The 23,036-nt window shown below is 47.8% G+C and overlaps 1 protein-coding gene across 1 annotated transcript in view; it reads left to right on the forward strand.

Annotated features, from left to right (window-relative positions):
- TSPYL2 (TSPY like 2) overlaps nt 1–23,036 on the forward strand; it is a 67,088-nt gene that overhangs the window by 14,318 nt on the left and 29,734 nt on the right. The window contains exon 3 of the mRNA XM_033921579.1: nt 21,850–21,961. Coding sequence (XP_033777470.1) covers nt 21,850–21,961 — 112 coding nt within the window. The remainder of the gene's footprint in view (nt 1–21,849; nt 21,962–23,036) is intronic.

Genomic DNA, 23,036 nt, shown 5'->3' on the forward strand with positions numbered 1-23,036 from the left:
TGCATCCAGCATCACTCCTCTGTGTTCCTATGCCCTCCCCCAAGTCCAGCATTTCCTTTTTGTGTTCCTGTTCTCACCCTTGTCTAGTATCTTGCCTCTGTGTCCATATACCCCTTCCCATGTCTGGCATTGCCCCTCTTTGTCCATATCCCATCTCCATATCCCATCTCCATGCAGCATCTCCCCTTTGTTTCCCTGTTCTTATGTTCCCCTCTATTTTTATACCTTTCTAGTATCCAGCTTCTCCCCTGTCTTCCTCCCCACACCAAAGTACAGTGGAACCTCGGTTTGCGAGTAACCCGGTTTGCGAGTGTTTTGCAAGACGAGCAAAACACTCAGCAAACTTTCGTCTCGCAAAACGAGTGTTGACTCGCTACACGAGCTCTCACTAGGGTGGCCCAGAGTTGGGTACCTGTCTGTGGGTGTTGCAGCCCTTGCAGCGTGGTGGTTTCCTTTCCCTGGGGTCCTCGTGCGGCTCGCCTCCCTCTTCGGCGATGCCTTTGCTGTTAACCAGCGCCTCCCGGCTTCCGATTCAAACCGGCCATCCTCCAGACGCATGTGCAGGACCTCTGAACTCCCCCGTTAAGCCGGCGCCGCTCCAACAACACGTGCACCACATACAAGCATGCAGGACGTCCTGCGTGCTTGTACGTGGTGTGCATGTTGTTGGAGCGGCACCGGCAGAGAGTCAAGTCCTGACCTCTTTTCAGCCCTATCTTTGGCTCCACTTCGATGTCGAGGACTAGTTTGATATGAGCATGTTCTTTTGGAAGTGTGGAGCGACACCGATGGTTATTGGCCAAGGGTACCGGTGTTCTTTTCTTTTTCCTCTGGAGCGCCACTAATGGTACCAGTCATGGACCAAAGGTACCGGTGTTTTTTCTTTCGCCTCCAGAGCGACACCAATGGTATCGGTCATGGACCATGGGTACCGGTGTTCTTTCTTTCTCCTCCGGAGCGACACCAATGGTACCGGTCATGGACCATGGGGATTGGTGTTCTTTCTTTCTCCTCCGGAGCGACACCGATGGTACCAGTCATGGACCATGGGTACCGGTGTTTCTTTCTTTCTCCTCCGGAGTGACACCAATGGTACCAGTCATGGACCAAGGGTACCGGTGTCATTTTCTTTCTGCTCCTTTAGTGATGTGTGCCTTGATATTGGCATTTTCAGCTCTGGAGTGTAGCACAGTGGTCCAGGTGCTGGTTCCATTGGTATCGGTGCTTTCTTTTCAGCAGTGTTTCGTTCATATCCACGAATTCTGTCGGCATCAGCATGTTTTCACTGTACTTATCGACTCGGGTGTCTATGTCGACATCTATGACGGTGTCAACCTATATGATTTTCGGCACCCATGTCAATGTCGACTGCTATAATCCATGTCGATGTCCACATCGATACCCTTGTCGATATTTCGGAGCTTCTTTCTCGACATCGACATGTTCCACTGTGCTTCGGGTCGTCAGCCATGTCGATACCGGCTCTTCTGATGCTGATCCGGTTGAATTATTGATACCGGTAGCATTTTTGCAGGAGTCTCCTCTACTTTTGACGACTCCTATAACATGATGCCACTTGTCGTTGAAGTTACCGGTGTGGGTATTGCTCCAGTATGGGAAGGCTTTGCAGTTCATTCAGCTGTATTCGATCTTCAACGTCGACTCCCTGACTGTATTGGGATTGACTTTCTGAGAAGGTAGGGGTGTCTTTTGGAACTACACCCCATATCTCCCTGAAGCGGTAGGTGCTTCTTCCTCACATATTCTTTTTTCCCTTCCGTGGGGTAAAAAAAAAAAAAAAAAAAATCAAAAACCACAACATTTCATTTATACAGATCCCTTAGGGAATTGTCTGTAAATGCATTCCTTTGAAAATAAGGATTTTCTTTGTCTTGATTTGTGGTTATCTACTCAATGTTTGTTGCTTCCTTTCCATGATATCTATGGGAACTTTTTGGCACACCGTTTGAAACAGTCAACATGTGTGTTTTCCCTCCTGGTGGTGTTCATTCTACTGGCTAGTTTGTAAGGCCTCTGTCTTTCTGGGCAGAGTGGACAAGGCTAGGGACTGGTTAGCCAAATGGGCTTACTAGATTATTCTACTGCCTGAATGAGTTTTCTTGGCATACATTGCTTCACACATTCCATGTAGCCGCTTTTCAATTTTGCTACTTACACTTACAGTGTCTATGTTTTCAGTATCTGTTATTGCAGATCTGTTTTTTTTTTTTACAGATCTGGTCTGCCCTTGAGTATCTGTTTTTATCATCACTCACCAGGACAGGTTATTGAATATGTCTGATTTGGGGAACATTTTTTGGTGTTCCCAGGACCGTGCTAGGACATGTTTCTTCTGCCCAACAGACCAGGTGAGATTCTCTGGTCATATCTGCATAGCAGTCTTCCCTTTCGCGGAGGTTGTCTTTTCAGTTCTTCAGGTACTCCTAAGAGCCTAGGCTCTGAGTTTTATTCATATGGCAGGTTTTATACACAATGTTTTCACCCTGCTCTCAGACTGTTTTCTCTTGAGAGTCTACGTGGGATCTTATGCAGTTCTTCCTGGTTTCTCCTGATTCTCCTTGATGGGTTCTCTTCGCTTCCTGGAGTTAGGTATTCTCATCCCTTCTTTCTATTGATTTTCAAGGACACTGGACAACTGTTTTTTTTTCTGGATCTCAGACCTTATGGCTCTGCTTCCTGGTTTTCCAGGCAGCCACCACATGCTCCAATTCATATGGTTTGCTCCCAGATTCTTCAGGAGGTGTCTGATTGGGGCCTTCTCGTTTTCTCCTTTTTTAAAAATCTGGGTTTTTTCCCCAGCTGTTTTTTCCTGGGAAATGATACAGACGCTTTTCTCAACCATCTCATTACATATCCGAATTTATGTCTGTGTTTTCATTGGGGTGCTCCTTGACACCACTCTTGTGGGAGTGTATCTTCTTTCAGTTTGCTTTCAATCTCTCATCCGTCTGGGTCGGCAGTTGTTTCTTTTTTTCAATCCTTTCCTGCCAGACACATGATGTGTTTTTGTTTTTTTTAGCAACAGGGCTTCTCCTGTTTCTTGTTGCCACGGGTCGGACTACATTCTTGTACTCCTCAGTGGTCTTTTGTTTTCCAGTGGTATCAGGTGAGGGCTTGTCTCTAAAAGCATGTAAATCTTTGATCTGCAGTTGCTTCTATTATGGCTGATCTCCTCTAATCTATCCGGAGGTCCCCTTTTTTTATTTGTCCCCTCCTTGCATGGTCATCATTCCTGATGCATCTTTTTTCTGCATGGGGGGTTCCTATGGACAATCTGCAGCCTCAGGGTCTTTCGACTGTCAGGCCTCAGAAATTTTTCATCCATTTCCTAATTTTTTGAGTGATGTTTGTAGGCCATCATGGTTTTTTCATCATCTACTCTGTCCTCCCTTGTACAGTGGTTATACACTACATGTAATTGAGCAAGGAGACTAAGGCGCTCTCCTGTTATGTCAGGAGGCCCTGTTTTTATGGGCTTGAGGGGCAATTTGCTATCTGATCTTACTGCTCTTCATGGGGAGCTGAATTTCCTAGCAGACAATTTCAGCAGGATTCTTTCATCTTTTATTCCTTCTTCGTCTGGCCATAGTTATTTTTCTCCTGGATTGGTCGGGCATATTTTTTATATACATTCCCTCCACTTCTTTTCCTGTTGAGCATTTTATTCAAGATCATGAGAGATGTAACCACCATGCTGCTCTTTATTTCATGGTGGCTCAGGCAACAGGGGTTCTCCCTTCTTCTTCAACTCAATTTTTAGGGAGCCCTATTTTCCTGCTCAGTTCACTCCAACTCAGGAATCTTTGATTTATTCCAATCTTCATTGGTTTTTCCTTGGGCTGCGTCCGTTTCATTTACATCTTTCTCAGCCCATTTGTTGATTTCTGGATATCTCCAGGACACCAGCCACTCAACCTTGTTAATATCAAAAGTGTTTTTGGTTTTTTTCCTGGTATCTTTTTGATCTGCCTGTTTCCACCTTTCTAGCTGGTGATATTTTTTCTTTGTTTGATTCTAGTCTTGAGTCTATATCTCTCAGACTTCTTTTTAATGCTATTGTATTTTTTTCCCTTGATCAGTCGAGGGGCAACCTTTTTCAGCTTCTCTGGTTTCCAGATTCATGACAGGGGTTTTTAATGTGTGTAATCACACCTCATTCCTTCTGTCATTTGAGCTATAGTTTTTTCTACTGGGTTTTCAGGTTTATTGATTTTCTTTTTCCTATGAAAAACCATCTCTACAGTAGGACTATTCCTGTAGTTTTTTTTCCTGTTTGATGCTACCATTTGTAACAATGGCGTCAGCTCAACTTGAGTTTCTTACCTGGAACATTGTTTTTCCTTATGTATCTCACCTCTGCCAGGAGGGTCGGTGAGTTCATGCAATGCTAGCAAATTCATCCTTACCAGTCTTTCATCATACCAAGGTGATTCTGTATTCATGCCCACAGTTTCTTCTACAATTTTCATCTCACTCAGTCAGTCCTTCTGTCTATGTTGTTTCCTGCATCTCATTTTTCTTACGAGTGCTTTTGCTTTGTGTTCTTTGACCTATAAGCATTTTTTTTTTTTTTTTGTCCTTCTTGATTCACCAATCAAAGCCGCAGCACTTTTCTCCCAAATTTTTCTTTTGCAGCAACACAGTTTGGGTCTCCTATATTCATTATAACGATTTTCACCTGGCTGATTGCCTGCCTTTCGTTCTGCTTTACTCAGACTGGCCTGGCACGGGGATATTGTGTCCCAGTCCCAGAGTTCGAGTTCTGGATACTGAAAACGTCCATTTTCAAGACTGCCAGTCCTTTTTTTCCCTGAAAATCGCCTAATTAGATGTCTTGGCTGCCAGAATGTTCAACCTTAGGATGCCTAACTTTTTTGGCCAAGTTCAAAACATCCAAATCCAGACCGTGTGGATATGTGAGGGACCCTCATTATAATAGAAGGCTACAGACATGCCAACACCATAGAGCAGTGTTTCTCAAAATGCGGTACGCAGGCTGCTTTTTGGAGTGTGCAGCCTGGCCGCTGCAGAGGATATTTTCTGCTCGCCCGCCATACCCGCTGAAGCTGCTGACGGTGATCCCTGCCCGCCCTACCCCCTGGTAGGGTTCCTTGCTCCTCCCTTCTGAAGCTGACCCACAGAGCTTCCCTCCAGTGTCAGAGCTGACATCAGAAGAAAGCCGCCTGGGGGGGTGTTGTTCCCAGTTACCTCCTCGCTCATTCTGCCTTCAGCGGCTTGTTGGGGGACACACAGCAGGCAGCGGTTCACACGCTGCACCTAGCTGACCCAGAAACCTTCTCTCCGATGTCAGGGCTGACGTCAGAGATGAGGCTTGTGGGTCAGCAATGTGCAGTGTGTGAATCGCCTGCTGTGCGTCCCCTGAAGTAGCTGCTGAAGGCAGAAGGAGCAGTGCATTTTGAACAAGAGAACAAAGGGAAAAAGGAGGGGGAGGGAGAAGGAGCACATTGGGACATTAGAGGGGTATGATTTTTTTTGAACAACAGCTGGAAAGCAGGGAGGGGGCACGAACTTGACACAGAAGGAAGGGGGCATGAACATGAAACACAGAAGGGAGGGGAGGAAGGGGGCACTAACATGGGACAGGAGGGAGGGAATAGAAGGGGAGAATTGTTGAGCATCAGTGTGTGAGTGAGGGGAAGGAAAATTGGGGATAGAGAAAGAGGAGATAGGTAGAGATGCATAGGGAGATAAGGATGAGGGGAAATGTTGGATATAGTGGTGGAAAGAGAACAGAGGGACAGATTGAAGGGGATGACAGGAGGAGGAATGTTGGATATAGTGATGGAGGGAGAGATGTGGCATGGTGCTGCAGAGGGGTGATTAGAAGGAGACATGGGCAAGGGGCTGGTGGGCAGTGGTGAAAAATGCTGCATATGATCCTTATACGTTTATCCTATAAATTGGGCATGATATATCGCCCAATTAATGTTTATAATTATATATAATGAGCCTCATCACAAAAACGTGACATGCTAGTAAAAAAATAAAAACACAGATTTGAAACCACCATGGAAAATACTGAAACCCCCCCCCAACATTAATGTAATCAGTTGTCTCCCTACATCGATCACATTGGAATCTAGAGTTTCTCTTAACCCTTTAATTGGCAAATGGTGAAACGGCGGCTTTACATAACTTGATGTTGAACGATAGCAACACTGCCAAGGTAACGGGCATTTGGAGATGCAGATCTCCCATAAGAGCCATAGAAGCACATGTTGCTTCTGCGCATCAATGCCAAATAAAGGGTTAAAGTTGAAAACGCAATCAAAGTATTAGGGATTTTATTAGACCCTTCCTTAACATACAAGGATCAAAGGTTGCACATAATACAAACTTTAACAGTGACCAAGACTAATACTATTTTTGTTCTTCAGGCATTTTATGTCAGGTAGCTTACAAAATGTCTCCTATGTTAACTATGATGGTTAATAAATTTTTACGTTCTGGTGTTTTTCTAGAAGACTGTAAGACAGCAACTGTCAAACTGGTTTTGAAAAAAGAGGGATTAGATTGTACTCTGTGCAATTTTCGACCAATTTCTGTATTACCTTTCTTAGCAGGGGTAATTGAGAAGGCGGCCTTGCGACAGTGGAAGACTTTGTACAAAAAAGTGATGTCTACATGTACAGTAAATCAATTTAGGTTTAGGGAAGCCCGTAATTTAGAAACACTGTTGATTTCTACAGTGGATGAATTGTGGATAGGGGTAGATCAGGGAAAGTGTTTTGGCCTGGTCTCACTGGATATATCATCTGCTTTTAATTCATTGGATTGAAACTTATTGTGAACCAGGACCAGAGGCAACATGGATTCACTAGAGGTAGATCTTGTCAGAGAAATCTGATCGATTTCTTTGACTGGGTGACCAGAGAATTGGATAGAGGGAGTGCGCTAGATGTGGTGTATTTAGATTTTAGCAAAGCCTTTGACAGAGTTCCACACAGACGTCTAATAAATAAACTGAGTGCCCTCAGGATGGGTCCCAAAATGATAGGATGGGTCAAGAACTAGTTGAGTGGAAAGTGACAGAGGGTAGTGATCAGTGGAGATCGCTCGGAGGAAAGGGATGTTACCAGTAGTGTGCCTCAAGGTTCTGTTCTTGAGCCTGTTCTTTTTAACATTTTTATAAACGTTATTTCTGAAAGGCTGTCAGGTAAGATTTGCCTCTGCAGTTGATACCAAAATCTGCAACAGAGTAGTCACCCAGGATGGTGTGAATAACAAGAAGAAAGATCTGGCAAAGCTTGAAGAAAGCTCTGAAATTTGGTAGCTAAAATTTAATGCTAAGAAATTCAAAAACCTGAGGGAACGGTACAGTTTAGGGGGTGGAGAATTACGACAGAAGAGCGGGATTTGGGTGTGATTGTGTGTGATGATCTCAAGGTGGTCAAACGGGTTGAAAAGGTGACAGCAAAAGCTAGAAGGATGCTAGGTTGCCTGTAGGGAAAAGGAGGTATTGATGCCCCTGTATAAGACTCCGATTAGACCTCATTTAGAATGTTGTTTATAATTCTGGTGGCCGCACCTTCAAAAAGATATAAAAAGGATGGAGTCAGTCCAGAGGAAGGCTATTAAAATGGTGCATAGTCATCATCCTAAAACATATAGGGACAGGCTTAAAGATCTCTACTTTGGAGGAAAGGCGGGAGAGGGGAGATATGATAAGACGTTTAAATACCTATGTGATGTAAATGCGCATGAGTAGAGTTTTTCATTTGAAAGGAAGCTCCGGAATGAGGGCAAAGGATGAAGTTAAGAGGTGATAGGTTCAGGAGTAATTTAAGGAAATATAATATTTTTCGCTCCATAAGATGCACTTTTTTTCCCCAAAAGAGTGGGGAAATACCACAAAATAAAAACCCCGATACCTGTTTTTAATCCCGGCAGGCCTGTTCCTGATCCTTAGAGGAGGCTTTCGGCTTTGGCTCTGTGTATGTTCATTCAAATTAGTATTGTATTTTCTAATCTATAAGAAACAGATTCTCTGTAAAACTCCCAAATTTCCTGTTCCTCTGAGAACCGTATCCCCATGGATGTATGTGAAGAGTGGTACATAAATATCCTAAAATACTGATCTTATACTCATGGACATTTAAAGATTGTAAATGAATCAAAATTTTACGTGAATAAATATGTATCAGCTTGCTTCCGCAGGTCATTGGCCCGTGTTTTATGGTGCGTTTGGGTTCGGATGCTGGTCAGCGTGGGGGCGGCTGCCAGAAGTGTAGCTTGCCGAGTCTCCCGTGTTAATTGCGGTCCTAGCTATCTTCCAGGGTGGATCAGACAGGCACTGTGTGCAGGCCTTACTCTGCTGCTGGTATGTTGGGCCGGGCCATTGCTGCCTGGCCTGCGTTAGCGACCGTCGGGGAATGCAATAGGGTGGATTGGCAACCCAGTAGGTGATGGCTTCTGGGTCAACAATTGGAGCTATTCAGGGTGAATCAGACAGGTGCTGTGTGCAGGCCTGACTCTGCTGCTGGTGTGTTGGGCGGGGCCATGGCTGCCTGGCCTGCGTTAGCGGCAGGCGGGGAATGCAATAGGGTGGATTGGCATCCCAGTAGGTGATGGCTTCTGGGTCAACATTTGGAGTTGCATGTCGAGTGATGGCGGGGAGATAGAGCTCGAGGGGGGAGTTCCTAGAGTCGGTGGCCTGGTGGAGAATGTTGGACAAAGTCCGGCTCATGGGGTATGGCTCCTGCCGTTTCCTGACCGCTGGTGCTGTAGAGGTGCGGCACGTGGCTTTCATGGGATCTTAGTGTGGGTGCCGTCATACCTGCTGTTGGGGCTGGTGTCTTCTCCAGGGGGCCTAGCTTAATTGGAGGCAGGGTGGAGGTTCAGTAATGGGCTGGGCAGGCAGGTGACCCATTGTGGTGGGAGTGCTGTTTGGGTTGCTGCTTCTCTTCTTTGCCAGGATTAAAAACAGGTACGGAGGAGGGTGTCTGCCTGCCTGCCTTGTGCCCTGTCCCTGCCTGCCCTGTGCCCTGTCCCGGCCTACCACTAGACCACCAGGGGGGGGACAGGGTATAGAGCCTGGCAGGGAGAGGGTTCAGGTACAGAGCTTGGCAAGGAATGTGGGATTGAGTGCAGAGCCTAGCAGGGAGAGGGGTTTGGGTGCAGAGCCTAGCAGGGAGTAAGGGGGGCTGGGTGCAGAGCCTGGGTTCAGAATGTTTTTTTTTTTTCTTGTTTTCCTCTAAATCTAGGGTGTGTCTTATGGTCAGGTGCGTCTTATGGAGGGGGAAAAATACGATACTTTTTTTACAGAAATGGTGGTAGATGCGTGGAACAGTTTCCTGGAAGAGATGGTGGAGACAGACTGTCTGAATTCAAGAAAGTGTGGGATAGGCACATGGGATTTCTTAGGGAGAGGAAGAGATAATGGTTACTGCGGATGGGCAGACTAGATGGACCATTTGGCCTTTATCTGCCACCATATTTCTATGTAAATTCTTTAGATATCAGAGAGGTGTTTGTGGTAGAGATAAAAACAGAAGAAATGTATTTTTGTTGCTGAGAAGTCCAGTGCATCAACTTTGCTGTTGGTCTCCTTGAGTCTGAAGCTTTATTGTACATACAGGATGCATCAGCATTGAAAATGCATTGTTCACCGTTGATATAGCGCATCAGTAGTAGTCATCGGGACCAATCATCTGAATCTTGTTCAAAGGAAGGAGGATTTGTTCTTGACTTTGATGCCAAGGGCTTGTGATAACAAATACAAGACCTTGAAGTATATCGACAGTGCACCCCATCAGATCATGGTATCAAGAGCACAGAGGACATAGGTATCCTTGAAGTGCCCCAGAGGTGAGGACAGCCGATGCTGCTCGTTATTAGAAGAGGTGCATCAGTCTCCATGGATCCGAGGTCTGACTTCCCATGATAGCATTTCCTAGCCATGCCTACTCCTTTCCCTTTGGTTTTGTCGATGATAGCCATTGAGGAGCAACACATAAGGCGACCTGGTGAGCTGATGGAGCTCTGATTTGCTTGATGTGATCCTATGGCTTCAATACTATCTGAGTCAATGTAGAGAGACAGCCCAGGGAGAGAAGCTCAGACATTATAGTATTTTAGGAAAAAGGTGTTTTACGGTTTATTTTTTCCAGTGGCGTACCTGGGGGGGGGGGGCGGTCCTCCCCGGGTGCACAGGAGAGAGCTGAACGAGGACGTTGGGGGACCTGCGGGGTTAAATACAACTTGAGCCGCGAGGCTCGTCTTCTGTTCCTACCTGCCCTGCTGCGCACACATAGCCGACCGGAAGTCTTCCCCGATGTCAGCGCTGATGTCGGAGGGAGGGCTTAAGCAAAGCCTGCCCTACGACGTCAGTGCTGACATCGGGGAAGACTTCCGGTCGGCTATGTGTGCGCAACAGGGCAGGCAGGAAATGGAAGATGAGCCTCGCGGCTCGAGCTTCATTTGGCTGAGAAAGTTGCTAAGATAAGGGCTGGGAGACAAACGCGGAACACAAAATGGGGGAGGGAGTGCATTTTTTGGACTCAAGGCATGAACTTGGGAAAGAGGATGAAGGAAGGGAGGGAAAGAGATGCTGAGGTTGGGGAGGGAATACGTTTTTGGACACAACTTGGGAGAGAAGAAGGGAGAGAAAGAGATGCTGAGGTGGGAGAGGGAGTGCGTTTTTAACACAAGGCATGAACTTGGGAGAGAGGATGGAGGAAGGGAGGGGAAGAGGTGGGGGAGGGAGTGCGTTTTTGGACACAGAAGGCATGGACTTGGGAGAGAGGAAGGGAGGGAAAGAGATGGTTGTGTACACGGGGAATGTAAGAAAGGAGAATTTTTGATCATAGGGAGGGAGTGAGGTACAGATGAGAGGGAGAAATATTGTGGTGAAACGGACAGATTGAAATGGATGCAAGAGGGAGGAATGTTGGATATAGTGGTGAAGGGAATGGAGGGAGAGATGTGGCATGGTGCTGGAGAGGGGTGATAGAAGGAGAAATGTTGGGCATGAGACTGGTGGGCAGGGGCAAAAGATGAGAAAGGGATAAATGCTGGACCATGGTAGGAGGAACCAATGGACAGCAACAGAAGAATTTACAGAAGATGGGAAAGCGGAAAAAAAGAAACTGGGACCAACTTTATGGAAAAATAAGTCTCCAGACAACAAAGGTAAAAAACGGAATTTATTGACTAAAATGTTAGCTTTGGGAAATGTATATAGCAGATGTCTTTGTATTGTGTTCAAAAGAAAAGGAAATGCATTTCTGGTTTTATTTCGACAGTGTTGAAGTACTTGCTGACCCTTGCTGTGACTGGTGGGGATCCCCAAGCACCGCCAGCAGAGGACCTCCTCTAGAGACGGCCAGAACTCTCATCCACCAAGCACAGCAGGTGCCAGCATCTGTGACTCAGGGACACTACTGCTGCCTGCCAAGCTTGGCAAAAGGGACCCCCGGCCAACTGCAAAGGAAGTCCTCAGCTGACAGCTTGGGGGTTCTCATCAGCTGAGTATTTATATTTTATATTTACATTAGAAGCTCTGGTAGAAACCCGTTTAAAAAGTATGTATTCTTCCCAATTAATATTTCCAAATTAATAAAGTGTCTTTGCTTATTTGTAAATGGGTCTCTACCAGAGCCTTTAATTCAGTAGCATAATTAAATGAAATAACTATTTCTGAAGTTTGTGGGGACGGAGGGGATTTCTCGCGGGGACGGGTGGGGACGGAGGGGATTCCTCGCGGGGACGGGTGGGAACTGAGGGATTCCTCGCGGGGATGGGTGAGGATGGAAGGGTTCTTCAGGGGGACGGGTGGGACTTCTGTCCCTGCGCAACTCTCTAGTGCATAGCCGGCCACCCTCCCTATTCTGCCGCTGCTGCTTTCCTTAACCAGCAGCAGCGGCAGTAAACAGGGGTGTCTGCAGGTGCTCACTGGCGTTGCTCATCTTCTGACCGGCTTCCCTGCTGAAAGCCACGGGCATCCGCTCCTCGTGCAATCTGCAGTTGCGTTGGAAGTGTTCCCTCTGACGTCACAATGTCAGAAAGAAGGCTTCCGATGCAGCCGCGAATTGCACGAGGAGCGGACGCCCGCGGCTTTCAGCAGGGGAGCTGGGCAGGGAATGAGGGAGGGTAGAAATGCTGCACAGGGAAGGGGGAAGGGTAGAAATGCTGCACAGGGAAGGGGGAGGGTAGAAATACTGCACAGGCAAGGGGGGGAGAAATGCTGCAAAGGCAAGGGGGGAGACATGCTGCTGCTGCACAGGGAAGGGAGGAGGGTAGAAAATACTGCACAGGCAAGGGGGAGACATGCTTCTGCAGCATCCAATTGGGGAGAGAGAGGGAAGGAGGGAGAAGGGAGAGGAACCAGAGATGCCAAGTCCATGGGAGGGAGGGAAAGGAAAAAAGGAAAGGAGATACCAGATCATGGAGGGGGAGGAAGAGATGCCATGGCATGAAGGAAGGGAAGGAGATAGAGATACCACACCATAGTGTGGAGTGGGAAAGAAGGAAGGAAAGGAGAAGAGAAAGAGAGAGATGCCAAAGCATAGGGGAGGGGGTGGAGACAGAAAAATGGAGAGGGGTGAAGCTGAAATGAATCATGTGCAAAGGAGAGAAGGGACCCCAGATATACAGTTTATTGAAGGGATATAGAAAGAGGGAAGATGCCATATGGAAGAGAGAGAGGGTGGACAGTAGATGGAAGGGGCAGAGAGAGGGCAGAAGCTGAGTGGAAGGGGCAAAGAGAGGGCAGATGTTGCTTGGAAGGAAGAGAGGACAAATGCTGTATAGTAAGAAGAGATTGTGAGCCTTCGGGACAGCTAGGGAAATCCAAAGTACCATTTTTTATTTATTTTATTTTAATGTATCTTTAATCTATCTTCGTTGTAAACCACTTTGAACCTCATGATATAGCGGTATATAAGAAATCAAATCAAGAAAGCAAAGAAGATGATTAAAGCAGAAACGACAAAAGGTAGAAAGATTTTTTTTTTTGTTGCTTTACTTAGAATCAAGTAGTATTGTAACTGTATTGATAAAAGTTTATAAATAGGAAATGGAAATAAGGCAATTTTTTGGACTTAACTCCTTTCCTCAGGCCAGGATACCATAACAGCGGTATATAGTACTGTTCTGAAGAAAGATTTGGCCTCTGAAAGCTAATTGAAAAATGGATTAGTCCAATAAAATTGTATTTTCTTATTTCTCATTATTTGTTTTTATTTGTTAATTTGTAAAGTGGTGATTGTTATGTACCAGTTTTTCAAATTTACATCTACTGACTTTATATTTTGCACAGTATTAGGGGACATGTGTCGTCGTTGTGGTGTTGCATTGTATGCAGAGTCTGGTTTCTTGGCGGTTCAGTTTAACTTTTGTCTACATATTTCTATTTTTAGTTTGTGATTATTCCATATTGGGCGAGGGTGTATCTCTGTTCTGTGTGTATGAAAAGGACATAGTTTTCAGTTGGCATTGACTACAGGATCAATTGACTGTGCGGGATCTGGCTTGTTTAGTTTTACAATGTATGTGTTGGTGTTCTAGTGCTCACTGCAGTGTTTAAGATGCTGCCTTATCCTAGGTACACTCTTGTGCGATATGTGGATTGTTACTAAAAATCATATTTTTATATAGATGGGGGGGGGGGTCAAAAAATGATGGGCCCCGGGTGTCACATATGCTAGGTACGCCACTGTTTTTTTTTTCTTTTCAGAATGCTGTGCTCACTTTCTGCGCAGCTTTGTATCAGCTCTCTATATGCATGTATCTGCAGAACATTGTATGAAGCGTTAGAGTTTGCAGATATTATCTCTTGAGAGAAGAGGCTAAGCGACTCCATTTGCTAGTGGAGAAAAAGAAAGGAGTATAGAAAACACATGGTCCAAATTACTTATGATATTTTTGATTCAACTTCAAGAGCTACTGCAGTGATACTGACACCAGACATTAAGTCCCAGGTATGATGTGCAAATAAAGCTTAAGAACATGCTTTGCTATGAAGAGAATCTCTTTGAAGATAAGGTGCAGAAAGCTGCTATCCTAGTCGAGCAGCACAGTGAAACTCAAGACCCTCTCAGGCTCACTTTTAACCTAGGAAGTGCCAGAGTGGAGGGCAGAGGAGATCTTACTTTCAACTCAAACAACAGAGGGTCAGAATAAGCCACAGCCAATGCTGAAGCCAAAAGCAGGGTGGGTTTTGACTGCCTCCATGGGAACATAGCCAGTGTCCCAGTATCCATTCCAGATGACCTACTGATAGAAGGAAAATTATTATTATTTTTTGCTAACCACTGGCCTGCTTATGATTTCCAATCAATGGATTTTGAAAATCATTCGTTAGGCATACCGTCTTTATCCGTTTGAAACACCACCAGATCCAGGCATCTCTCCCACCCCCTCTACTGTTACATCCAACATTTCTCCCGCTCTCATTCCCTGGGACATGTGCAGCATTTTTCACCACTGCCCACCAGCCCCATTCCCATTTCACCCCTCTCCACACAATGCCACATCTCTCCCTCTATCACTATGTCCAATATTCCTCCCCCTTGTAATCCCCTTCAGTCTGTCCCTCTGTTTCCTCTCCACCACCATATCCAACATTTCTCCATCTCATCCTTCTCTTCCCCACCTCTCTTCTCTCTCTGTGCCCAATTTTCCTCTTTCTTTCTTTCCCCATGTGCCACCATCTCTTTCCATTTCACACACTCATGCCCAACAATTCTCCCTTTCTATTCCCTCCCTCCTATGTCCCAAGTTAGTGCCCACTTCCTCCCTCCCATCTGTGTCCCATGTTCATGTCACCTCCCTTCATTCTGAGTTGAGTTCATGCCCCCTTCCAGCCATAGTTCCAGAATCGTGCCCCTCCAATGCCCCAATGTGCTTTTTCCATTCTCCTTTCTCCCTTTGTTCCAGAAAGATCATGTCCCTCTTACTTGTTTGAGCTGCACTCGCTCCATCTGCTTTTAGCAGCTTGTTAGGGGGACTTGCATGCAGTGATTCACATGCTGCATGTGGCTGACCCACAAGACTTCCCTCTGATGTCAGTTCCGACATGGGAGAGAAGGTTTCCGGATCAGCTACATGCAGTGTGTGAACCGCTGCCGGCTGCGCGTTCCCCTAACAAGCCACTGAAGGCTGAAGAAGCAAGTGTGGCAAGGAGGTAACTGGGAAACCACCCACCCTCCCGCTGACCCGGAAGACTTTCCTCTAACATCAGCTCTTTCATCGGAGGGGAGGTTCTGTGGGTCAGCTTTGGGAAAGGGAGGCGGGCAGGGATCCCCAGCAGGTGGGGCGGGTAGCAAGGAGGGATCACTGATGGTGGTAGGACGGCTTCCTCAGGCGAGCAGGGAATATTATCCACGTCAGCCATGCTGTGTACCGCGTGTTGAGAAACACTGGGCTAGCAGACTGCCTGAGCGATTCATTCACTTATGCCCAGACAGGTTTGATTCTTGAGTGTTATATCATTAACAGTTTATGGTGTGAGAGCTATAATGGTGTTGGCAGACCACTTGAGAAAGCCTCAGTAAAATAAATTTGCAGAGCTGTGTCATAGAAATCATGTTCATATCTTAACCTACCAGTACTATTTAGAAAAATGATTCCTGACACAACAGTAAATTTGGCCAATCAGTCCTCCATAATCTTTTTGGGGATTACAACCCAGCCCTGTCTCCAATCCAGTCTGTTCAGATGCCTTCCCCAATAAAAAAAGGGAGAGGAACTATTCAGTGTTTTTATTTTGTTTTGGTTTTTTTTTGTTTGTCATCTTGTTGGTAAGAAGTTTGTGTTGTGAGGACATGCTATATTGCTTTTCTAGGAGAAGAAAAACTGGTTACCTATAGCGGGTGTTCTCTGTGGGCAACAGGATACAGTTCCTCACATAACCGATTCACTTCCACATAGAGTTATTTATCCCAGGACAAGCAGGCAGCATATTCTTTACGCATGGGTGACGTCACCGACGGAGCCCACGGTACGGACCTTTTTACTAGAAAGTTCTAGTTGGCCGCACCGCGCGTGCGCGAGTGCCTTCCCGCCCGACGGAGGAGTGCGTGGTCCCCAGTTTCTTCGTTTCCGCGGAGCGAAGAAGACGTGTGTTTTTCAACGTCGTTGAAATACTCCTTTTGCCTTCCCGCTCGCGTTCTTTTTTCGATTTTTTCACCTTCGGGTGCTTTTTTCTTTCTAATTAAAAAAAAAAAAAAAAAATTCCTTTCTTTTTGCTTTATTTTTCGTTCCTGCCCCAGCGGGGCCTGTTAGCACGATCCAGGCCTCGGGGTTTGATTTTGCGGAGGCCGTGTTCCCATTCATGCCCCCGCAGCCCGGTTTTAAGAAGTGCCAGCGGTGTGCACGCCCGATCTCCCTCACTGACCCATACAACTGGTGCTTACAGTGCTTGGGACCGGATCATCGGGCGGATTCCTGCACCCGCTGTGCCACTCTTAAAAAACGCACTTTGAAGAATCGTCAAATCCAACAAAATCTACTTTTCGGCACCAGCCCGACTATGGATTCGACCTCTTCATCTGCGGCACCGTCGAAATCGACACCGACCACTTCGACACCACCTGAGTCGACATCGGCGCCCCCGGCGCCAGGTAAGCCGGCTAAGAAGCCTTCCACCCTTGAGCGCCCTCCCACCTCGGGGACGACACCAGTCCTTTCGGCTCCACGCCGAGCCAAAAAACGCTCCACTCCGATTTCAGTGAGTGCCTCGTCATCGGCCCCCTCATCGCCGGAGTGTAGAGCGGCACCCATGGAACCAAAGAAGAAAAAAGTGGTTCCGGTGCCTCCCCTGGATGACCGCATTGCGGCCATCCTCCAGGACAAGTTGCAGGAACAACTCCACAAGCAACTTAAGCAGCTCTTACCCTCTATCTTGGCACCGCTGCTCTCGGTACCAGACCGGCCCGAGCCCCATACCGTCCAACCGGTATCCACTCCCTCGGTACCTATGGACTCCTCCATGCCCATTCTCTCGGCACCACATCTCCATTCCCATGCCGAGGCTATGGCCTTGACGACGACCGATCCTCCTCGGGACCGGGCAGGGCACCGGTCTCCCCACGACTCTGACCGGCACCGTACTTCCCGGGACCGAGACAGACACAGGTCTGCATCACCCGGTAACGTCTCGGTACGCTCAGGCAAGTCTTTGTCTAAAACTCACCATGCCGAGCCTTCCACTCCAGTCTCTCGACACGCACACACCGATGTCAGAGACCTGGACCTATGGGAACAATCCCCTACCGGTACCGAGGAGGATGCATCGTCGTCGGATGAAGAGCCTTCGGCACCCGATACCGCATCTAAACCTGAACAATCTTCCTTCTCAAAATTCCTCAGGGAGTTGTCGGGTGCTTTGTCTTTGCCACTGGAATCTGACTCTAAGAAGTCACAAGCTTTCCTGGAGGCATTAGATTTCGATCAACCTCCCAAAGAGTTCCTAAAGTTGCCCGTGCATGATATCTTACGGGAAACTTTTTATAAAAATTGGGAGAACCCGCTGACTGTCCCTGGGGCCCCCCGTAAATTGGACAGCCTCTATAGGGTTATACCAATCCCAGGATTTGATAAACCCCAACTCCCTCATGAGTCTCTCCTGGTGGAGTCCACTTTAAAAAAGACTCAGGGCTCCAGTGTCTATGCCTCTACCCCTCCTGGCAGAGAGGGCAAAACTATGGACAAGTTTGGCAAGCGGCTCTATCAGAATGCCATGCTTGCCAACAGGGCAAACAACTACTCGTTCCATTTTTCATTCTACCTCAAACATCTGGTAATGCAACTCTCCGCCATGCAAAAGTACATGCCAGAGCATAAGGTTCCACTTTTCCAACAGCACGTCTCCAGCCTGCTTCAACTAAGAAAATTTATGGTGCGCTCTATCTATGACTCTTTTGAGCTCACCTCCCGTGCATCTGCCATCGCCGTGGCCATGCGCCGCCTGGCCTGGCTCAGGGTCTCTGATCTGGACGTTAACCATCAAGACCGATTAGCCAATGCCCCATGTCTTGGTGATGAATTATTCGGAGAGTCCCTGGATACCACCACGCAAAAACTCTCTGCCCATGAGACCAGATGGGACACTCTCATAAAACCTAAGAAAAAGGCTCCACCTGCTCGTCCTTACAGGCCACAGTCCTCATATCAACACAGGTTCTCCGCTAGGCCGCTCAATCCACCTCCACAGCAACCTAGGCGGGCCCGCCAACACCAGCACGCCCAGGCTCGTGCCCAGTCTAATCAACCGGCCAAGGCTCTTCCTCCTGCCAAACCATCTTAGCCCTTTTGACTCCTCTCTCCAGGGCTTAGCCAGTCTTCCACCCTCATTGCCTCTTCCTCAGCCAATCGGAGGCAGGCTCCACATCTTCATCAGCCGTTGGGAGGTCATCACATCGGACCAGTGGGTCCTAAACATCATCCGCCACGGCTACTCTCTCAACTTCCAGACTCTTCCACCAGACAATCCTCCCGTAGAGTCTGCTTCTCTTTCAACTCAAACCCCCCTCCTCCTGAGGGAGGTCCAATCCCTCCTTCTACTCAATGCCATCGAAGAAGTGCCTCTGGAACAAAGGGGCCGGGGATTCTACTCCCGTTACTTTCTAGTTCCAAAAAAGACAGGAGACCTACGTCCCATTCTCGACCTCCGGGACCTCAACAAGTGTCTCGTCAAGGAGAAGTTCAGAATGCTCTCCCTTGCCACGCTGTACCCTCATCTCTCTCGGAACGACTGGCTATGTTCCCTGGACCTCAAGGAGGCCTACACTCACATTCCAATCAATCCATCCTCACGTCGCTACCTACGATTCCAGGTGCACCATCGCCATTATCAGTACAAAGTGCTACCTTTTGGCCTGGCTTCATCTCCCAGAGTGTTCACCAAATGCCTCATTGTGGCGGCGGCCTTCCTCAGGTCTCACAACCTCCAGGTGTTTCCCTACTTGGACGATTGGTTAGTGAAAGCACCTACGTCTCCTCTTGTGCTACAAGCCACTCATCATACCATCTCTCTCCTCCATCTTCTGGGGTTCGAGATCAACTACCCCAAGTCGCATCTGCTTCCCACACAGCGACTTCAGTTCATCGGAGCGGTTCTCGACACCACACTAATGAGGGCGTTTCTCCCCTCCGATCGTCAGCGAACTCTGCTCCGTCTGTGTCGTCAGGTGCTCCTTCATCACTCCATTTCTGCCAGACAAATGATGGTCCTCCTGGGCCACATGGCCTCGACGGTGCATGTGCTTCCCCTGGCACGACTCCACCTCAGAACACCTCAATGGACTCTGGCCAACCAGTGGTCACAGACCTCGAATCTTCTTTCTCATCCCATCTCTGTGACATCGTCTCTTCAGCGATCTCTACAATGGTGGTTGAACTCCTCAAATCTTTCCAGGGGCCTTCTTTTTCATCTGCCCCCGCATTCCATGATCATCACCACGGATGCCTCCCCTTATGCATGGGGAGCTCACCTGGGAGACCTACGCACCCAAGGTCTTTGGACCCCGCAGGAGCGTCTCCATCACATCAATTTCCTGGAACTACGAGCCATGTTCTATGCTCTCAAGGCCTTCCAGCACCTTCTTTGCCCTCAGGTTCTGCTTCTGTGCACGGACAACCAAGTTGCCATGTACTACATCAACAAACAGGGCGGCACCGGATCTCGCCTCCTTTGTCAGGAGGCTCTTCGCATTTGGACCTGGGCCACGGCCCGCAGTCTCTTCCTCAAGGCTGTCTACATCCAGGGCGAACAGAACTCCCTGGCCGACAATCTCAGCCGCATCCTTCAACCTCACGAGTGGACTTTGGATCCTCCCACGCTCCACTCCATCTTTGCTCGCTGGGGCACTCCGCAGATGGACCTATTCGCAGCTCCTCACAACCATCAGCTGCCCCAGTTCTGCTCCAGACTCTTCTCTCCTCATCGTCTGGCCCCGGATGCATTCCTTCTCGACTGGACGGATCGGTTCCTCTATGCCTTTCCTCCTCTACCTCTGATGTTGCGGACTTTATCCAAACTCCGCAGGGACGGAGCCACCATGATCCTCATAGCTCCCCGGTGGCCTCGTCAACACTGGTTCTCCCTTCTACTTCAACTCAGCTCCAGGGAGCCCATTCCTCTACCTGTGTTTCCTACTCTACTTACACAGCAACATCAGTCTCTACTACATCCCAATCTGTCTTCCCTCCACCTGACAGCTTGGTTTCTCTCGGGCTGACCTCTTCAGGAAATCTGTCTCAGCCTGTCCGTCTCATTTTGGACGCCTCCAGGAAACCGGCCACCCTCCAATGTTACCATCAGAAGTGGACCAGGTTCTCCTCTTGGTGCCTCCGTCATCATCACAATCCCACCTCCTTAGCGGTGGAAACTGTTCTGGACTACTTACTCTCCCTGTCCAACGCAGGCCTCAAGTCTACCTCAATCAGAGTCCATCTCAGTGCCATCACGGCATTTCATGAGCCTGTCCTAGGAAAACCTCTCACGGCTCACCCTCTGGTTTCCCGATTCATGAGGGGCCTCTTCAACATCAAACCACCTCTGAAGCCTCCTCCGGTCGTCTGGGACCTGAATGTGGTTTTGTCTGCCCTCATGAAACCTCCCTTTGAGCCACTTGCCACAACTTCGCTCAAATTTCTGACATGGAAGGTTCTTTTCCTCATTGCCATCACCTCTGCCAGGAGGGTTAGTGAGCTTCATGCACTGGTTGCCGATCCACCGTTCACTATTTTTCACCATGACAAGGTGGTTCTGCGCACCCATCCAAAGTTCCTTCCAAAGGTGGTCTCAGCTTTTCACCTCAACCAGTCCATTGTTTTGCCTGTGTTCTTCCCGAAACCTCATTCACATCCCGGAGAACAGGCATTGCACAGTCTTGACTGCAAGCGTGCCCTGGCTTACTATCTCGATCGTACAAGGGCTCACCGCTTGTCCCCTCAGCTCTTCCTGACCTTCGACCCGAATCGTTTGGATCGACCGGTCTCTAAACGGACGCTATCCAACTGGCTTGCAGCTTGCATCGCGTTCTGTTACGCTCGGGCCGGTCTGTCACTAGACGGTGCTGTCACGGCCCACAGGGTAAGAGCTATGGCCGCTTCTGTTGCTTTCCTCCGTTCCACACCCATTGAGGAAATCTGCAAGGCGGCCACCTGGTCCTCAGTTCACACATTCACTACTCACTACTGTCTGGATGCTTTCTCCAGACGGGATGGGCACTTCGGCCAATCTGTACTTCAGAATTTATTTTCCTAATGGCCAACCATCCCTCCTCCCTCTTTGTTAGCTTGGAGGTCACCCATGCGTAAAGAATATGCTGCCTGCTTGTCCTGGGATAAAGCACAGTTACTTACCGTAACAGGTGTTATCCAGGGACAGCAGGCAGATATTCTTACGTCCCACCCTCCTCCCCGGGTTGGCTTCTTAGCTGGCTTATACTAACTGGGGACCACGCACTCCTCCGTCGGGCGGGAAGGCACTCGCGCACGCGCGGTGCGGCCAACTAGAACTTTCTAGTAAAAAGGTCCGTACCATGGGCTCCGTCGGTGACGTCACCCATGCGTAAAGAATATCTGCCTGCTGTCCCTGGATAACACCTGTTACGGTAAGTAACTGTGCTATTTGGCAGGAAGTGTGCAAGCCTAGTGATGTGTTTGAGAAATTTCTAGTATATAATAAGCTAAAGAAGCTTTTCTATGTGACTTTGGTCAGTATCATCCATGCTGTAAGAACTTGTATCCTGCTGTCCATGGAGAACATCTGCAATAGGTAAGTAACTTGGCTTTATGCTCTTGTTGGTTTTTCAACTTAAAAGTTTTTCCTGTTTGTTTGTTTTTTTAATTTTGTAATAGGTGGAAGATTTCACACACATGAAATCCAGCTGTAAAATCAAGTTCTACTTTACAGGGAACCCTTACTTTCAAAATGAAGTTATCGTGAAGGAGTTTCAGTGTGGACCATCAGGTAAGGGCATAAATTCCTCTGTACTGGGTTTGTAGAGGCCTTCAAAGTTAAGGTATCGTGTATAGTACCAGCTCTAGCATTGACTTATTTATTTATTGGGATTTATTAACCACCTTTATCACGAAGAGATTCACCTAAAGCGGTTTACAATACACTGAATAGTAATCAGGTACTCTTAAGTCAGGACTCATACCAGCAAGAGGAGAAAATTCTGGGCATGAAAGAAATCTTTATTGTGAAATCAAAAACATTGGGGGTATGTTGGGAATGTGACTAGAGAATATTTAGAATGAACCAAAAATGGAAAGGTAAGGAGTGGTACGGTATGAGATGAACTGAAACTATCGTACAAGGTAGACTTTTAATGTAGGAGCAAAGATGGAAGGAGCAGAAAATAAAGAGAGATGTAAATGTCTGCACCTGATCAAACTGGAATGGGAATCTATGGGGAAGGATCTTGGACAATTTAGACAGAATTGGAAAAGATGAAGACAAGATATAGGGAGATGTTACTAGAAGCCAATTATAAACTGCTGAGAGTTAAGCAGACAAGCTATGATCTTTCTAACAAAGCATGCAGGATGGAAAGATTACCGTATTTTCACGCATATAACGCGCGCGTTATACACGATTTTACAAACAGTGCATAACCTTGTGCGTTATACGCGTGAGCGCGCTATATAAAATATTTTTTACATAGTTCCCACCACCCCCCGACGTCCGATTCACCCCGCAGGACCGCTCGCACCATCCCCCCCGACGTCTGATTCACTCCCCCCCCACAGGACCGCTCGCACCCCCACAGCCTCCCCACCCCCCCCATCATGGAGAAGCTCCTACCGTTCTCCTGCTGCTTCCTCTGCCAGCGGTCCCGGCCCTTCTATGAGCTCTGCTCTGAAATTCTTCCTCTTCCGGCGGTCCCGGCCCTTCTGTGAGCCCTGCGTCTGCGCTGCTTCCTCTTCCGGCGGTCCCGCCCTTTCTCTGACGTCAGAGAAAGGGCAGGACCGCCGGAAGAGGAAGCAGCGCAGACGCAGGGCTCACAGAAGGGCCGGGACCGCCGGCAGAGGAAGCAGCA

Source organism: Geotrypetes seraphini, chromosome 1, assembly GCF_902459505.1.
Source record: "Geotrypetes seraphini chromosome 1, aGeoSer1.1, whole genome shotgun sequence".
Classification (NCBI taxonomy): Eukaryota; Metazoa; Chordata; class Amphibia; order Gymnophiona; family Dermophiidae; genus Geotrypetes; species Geotrypetes seraphini.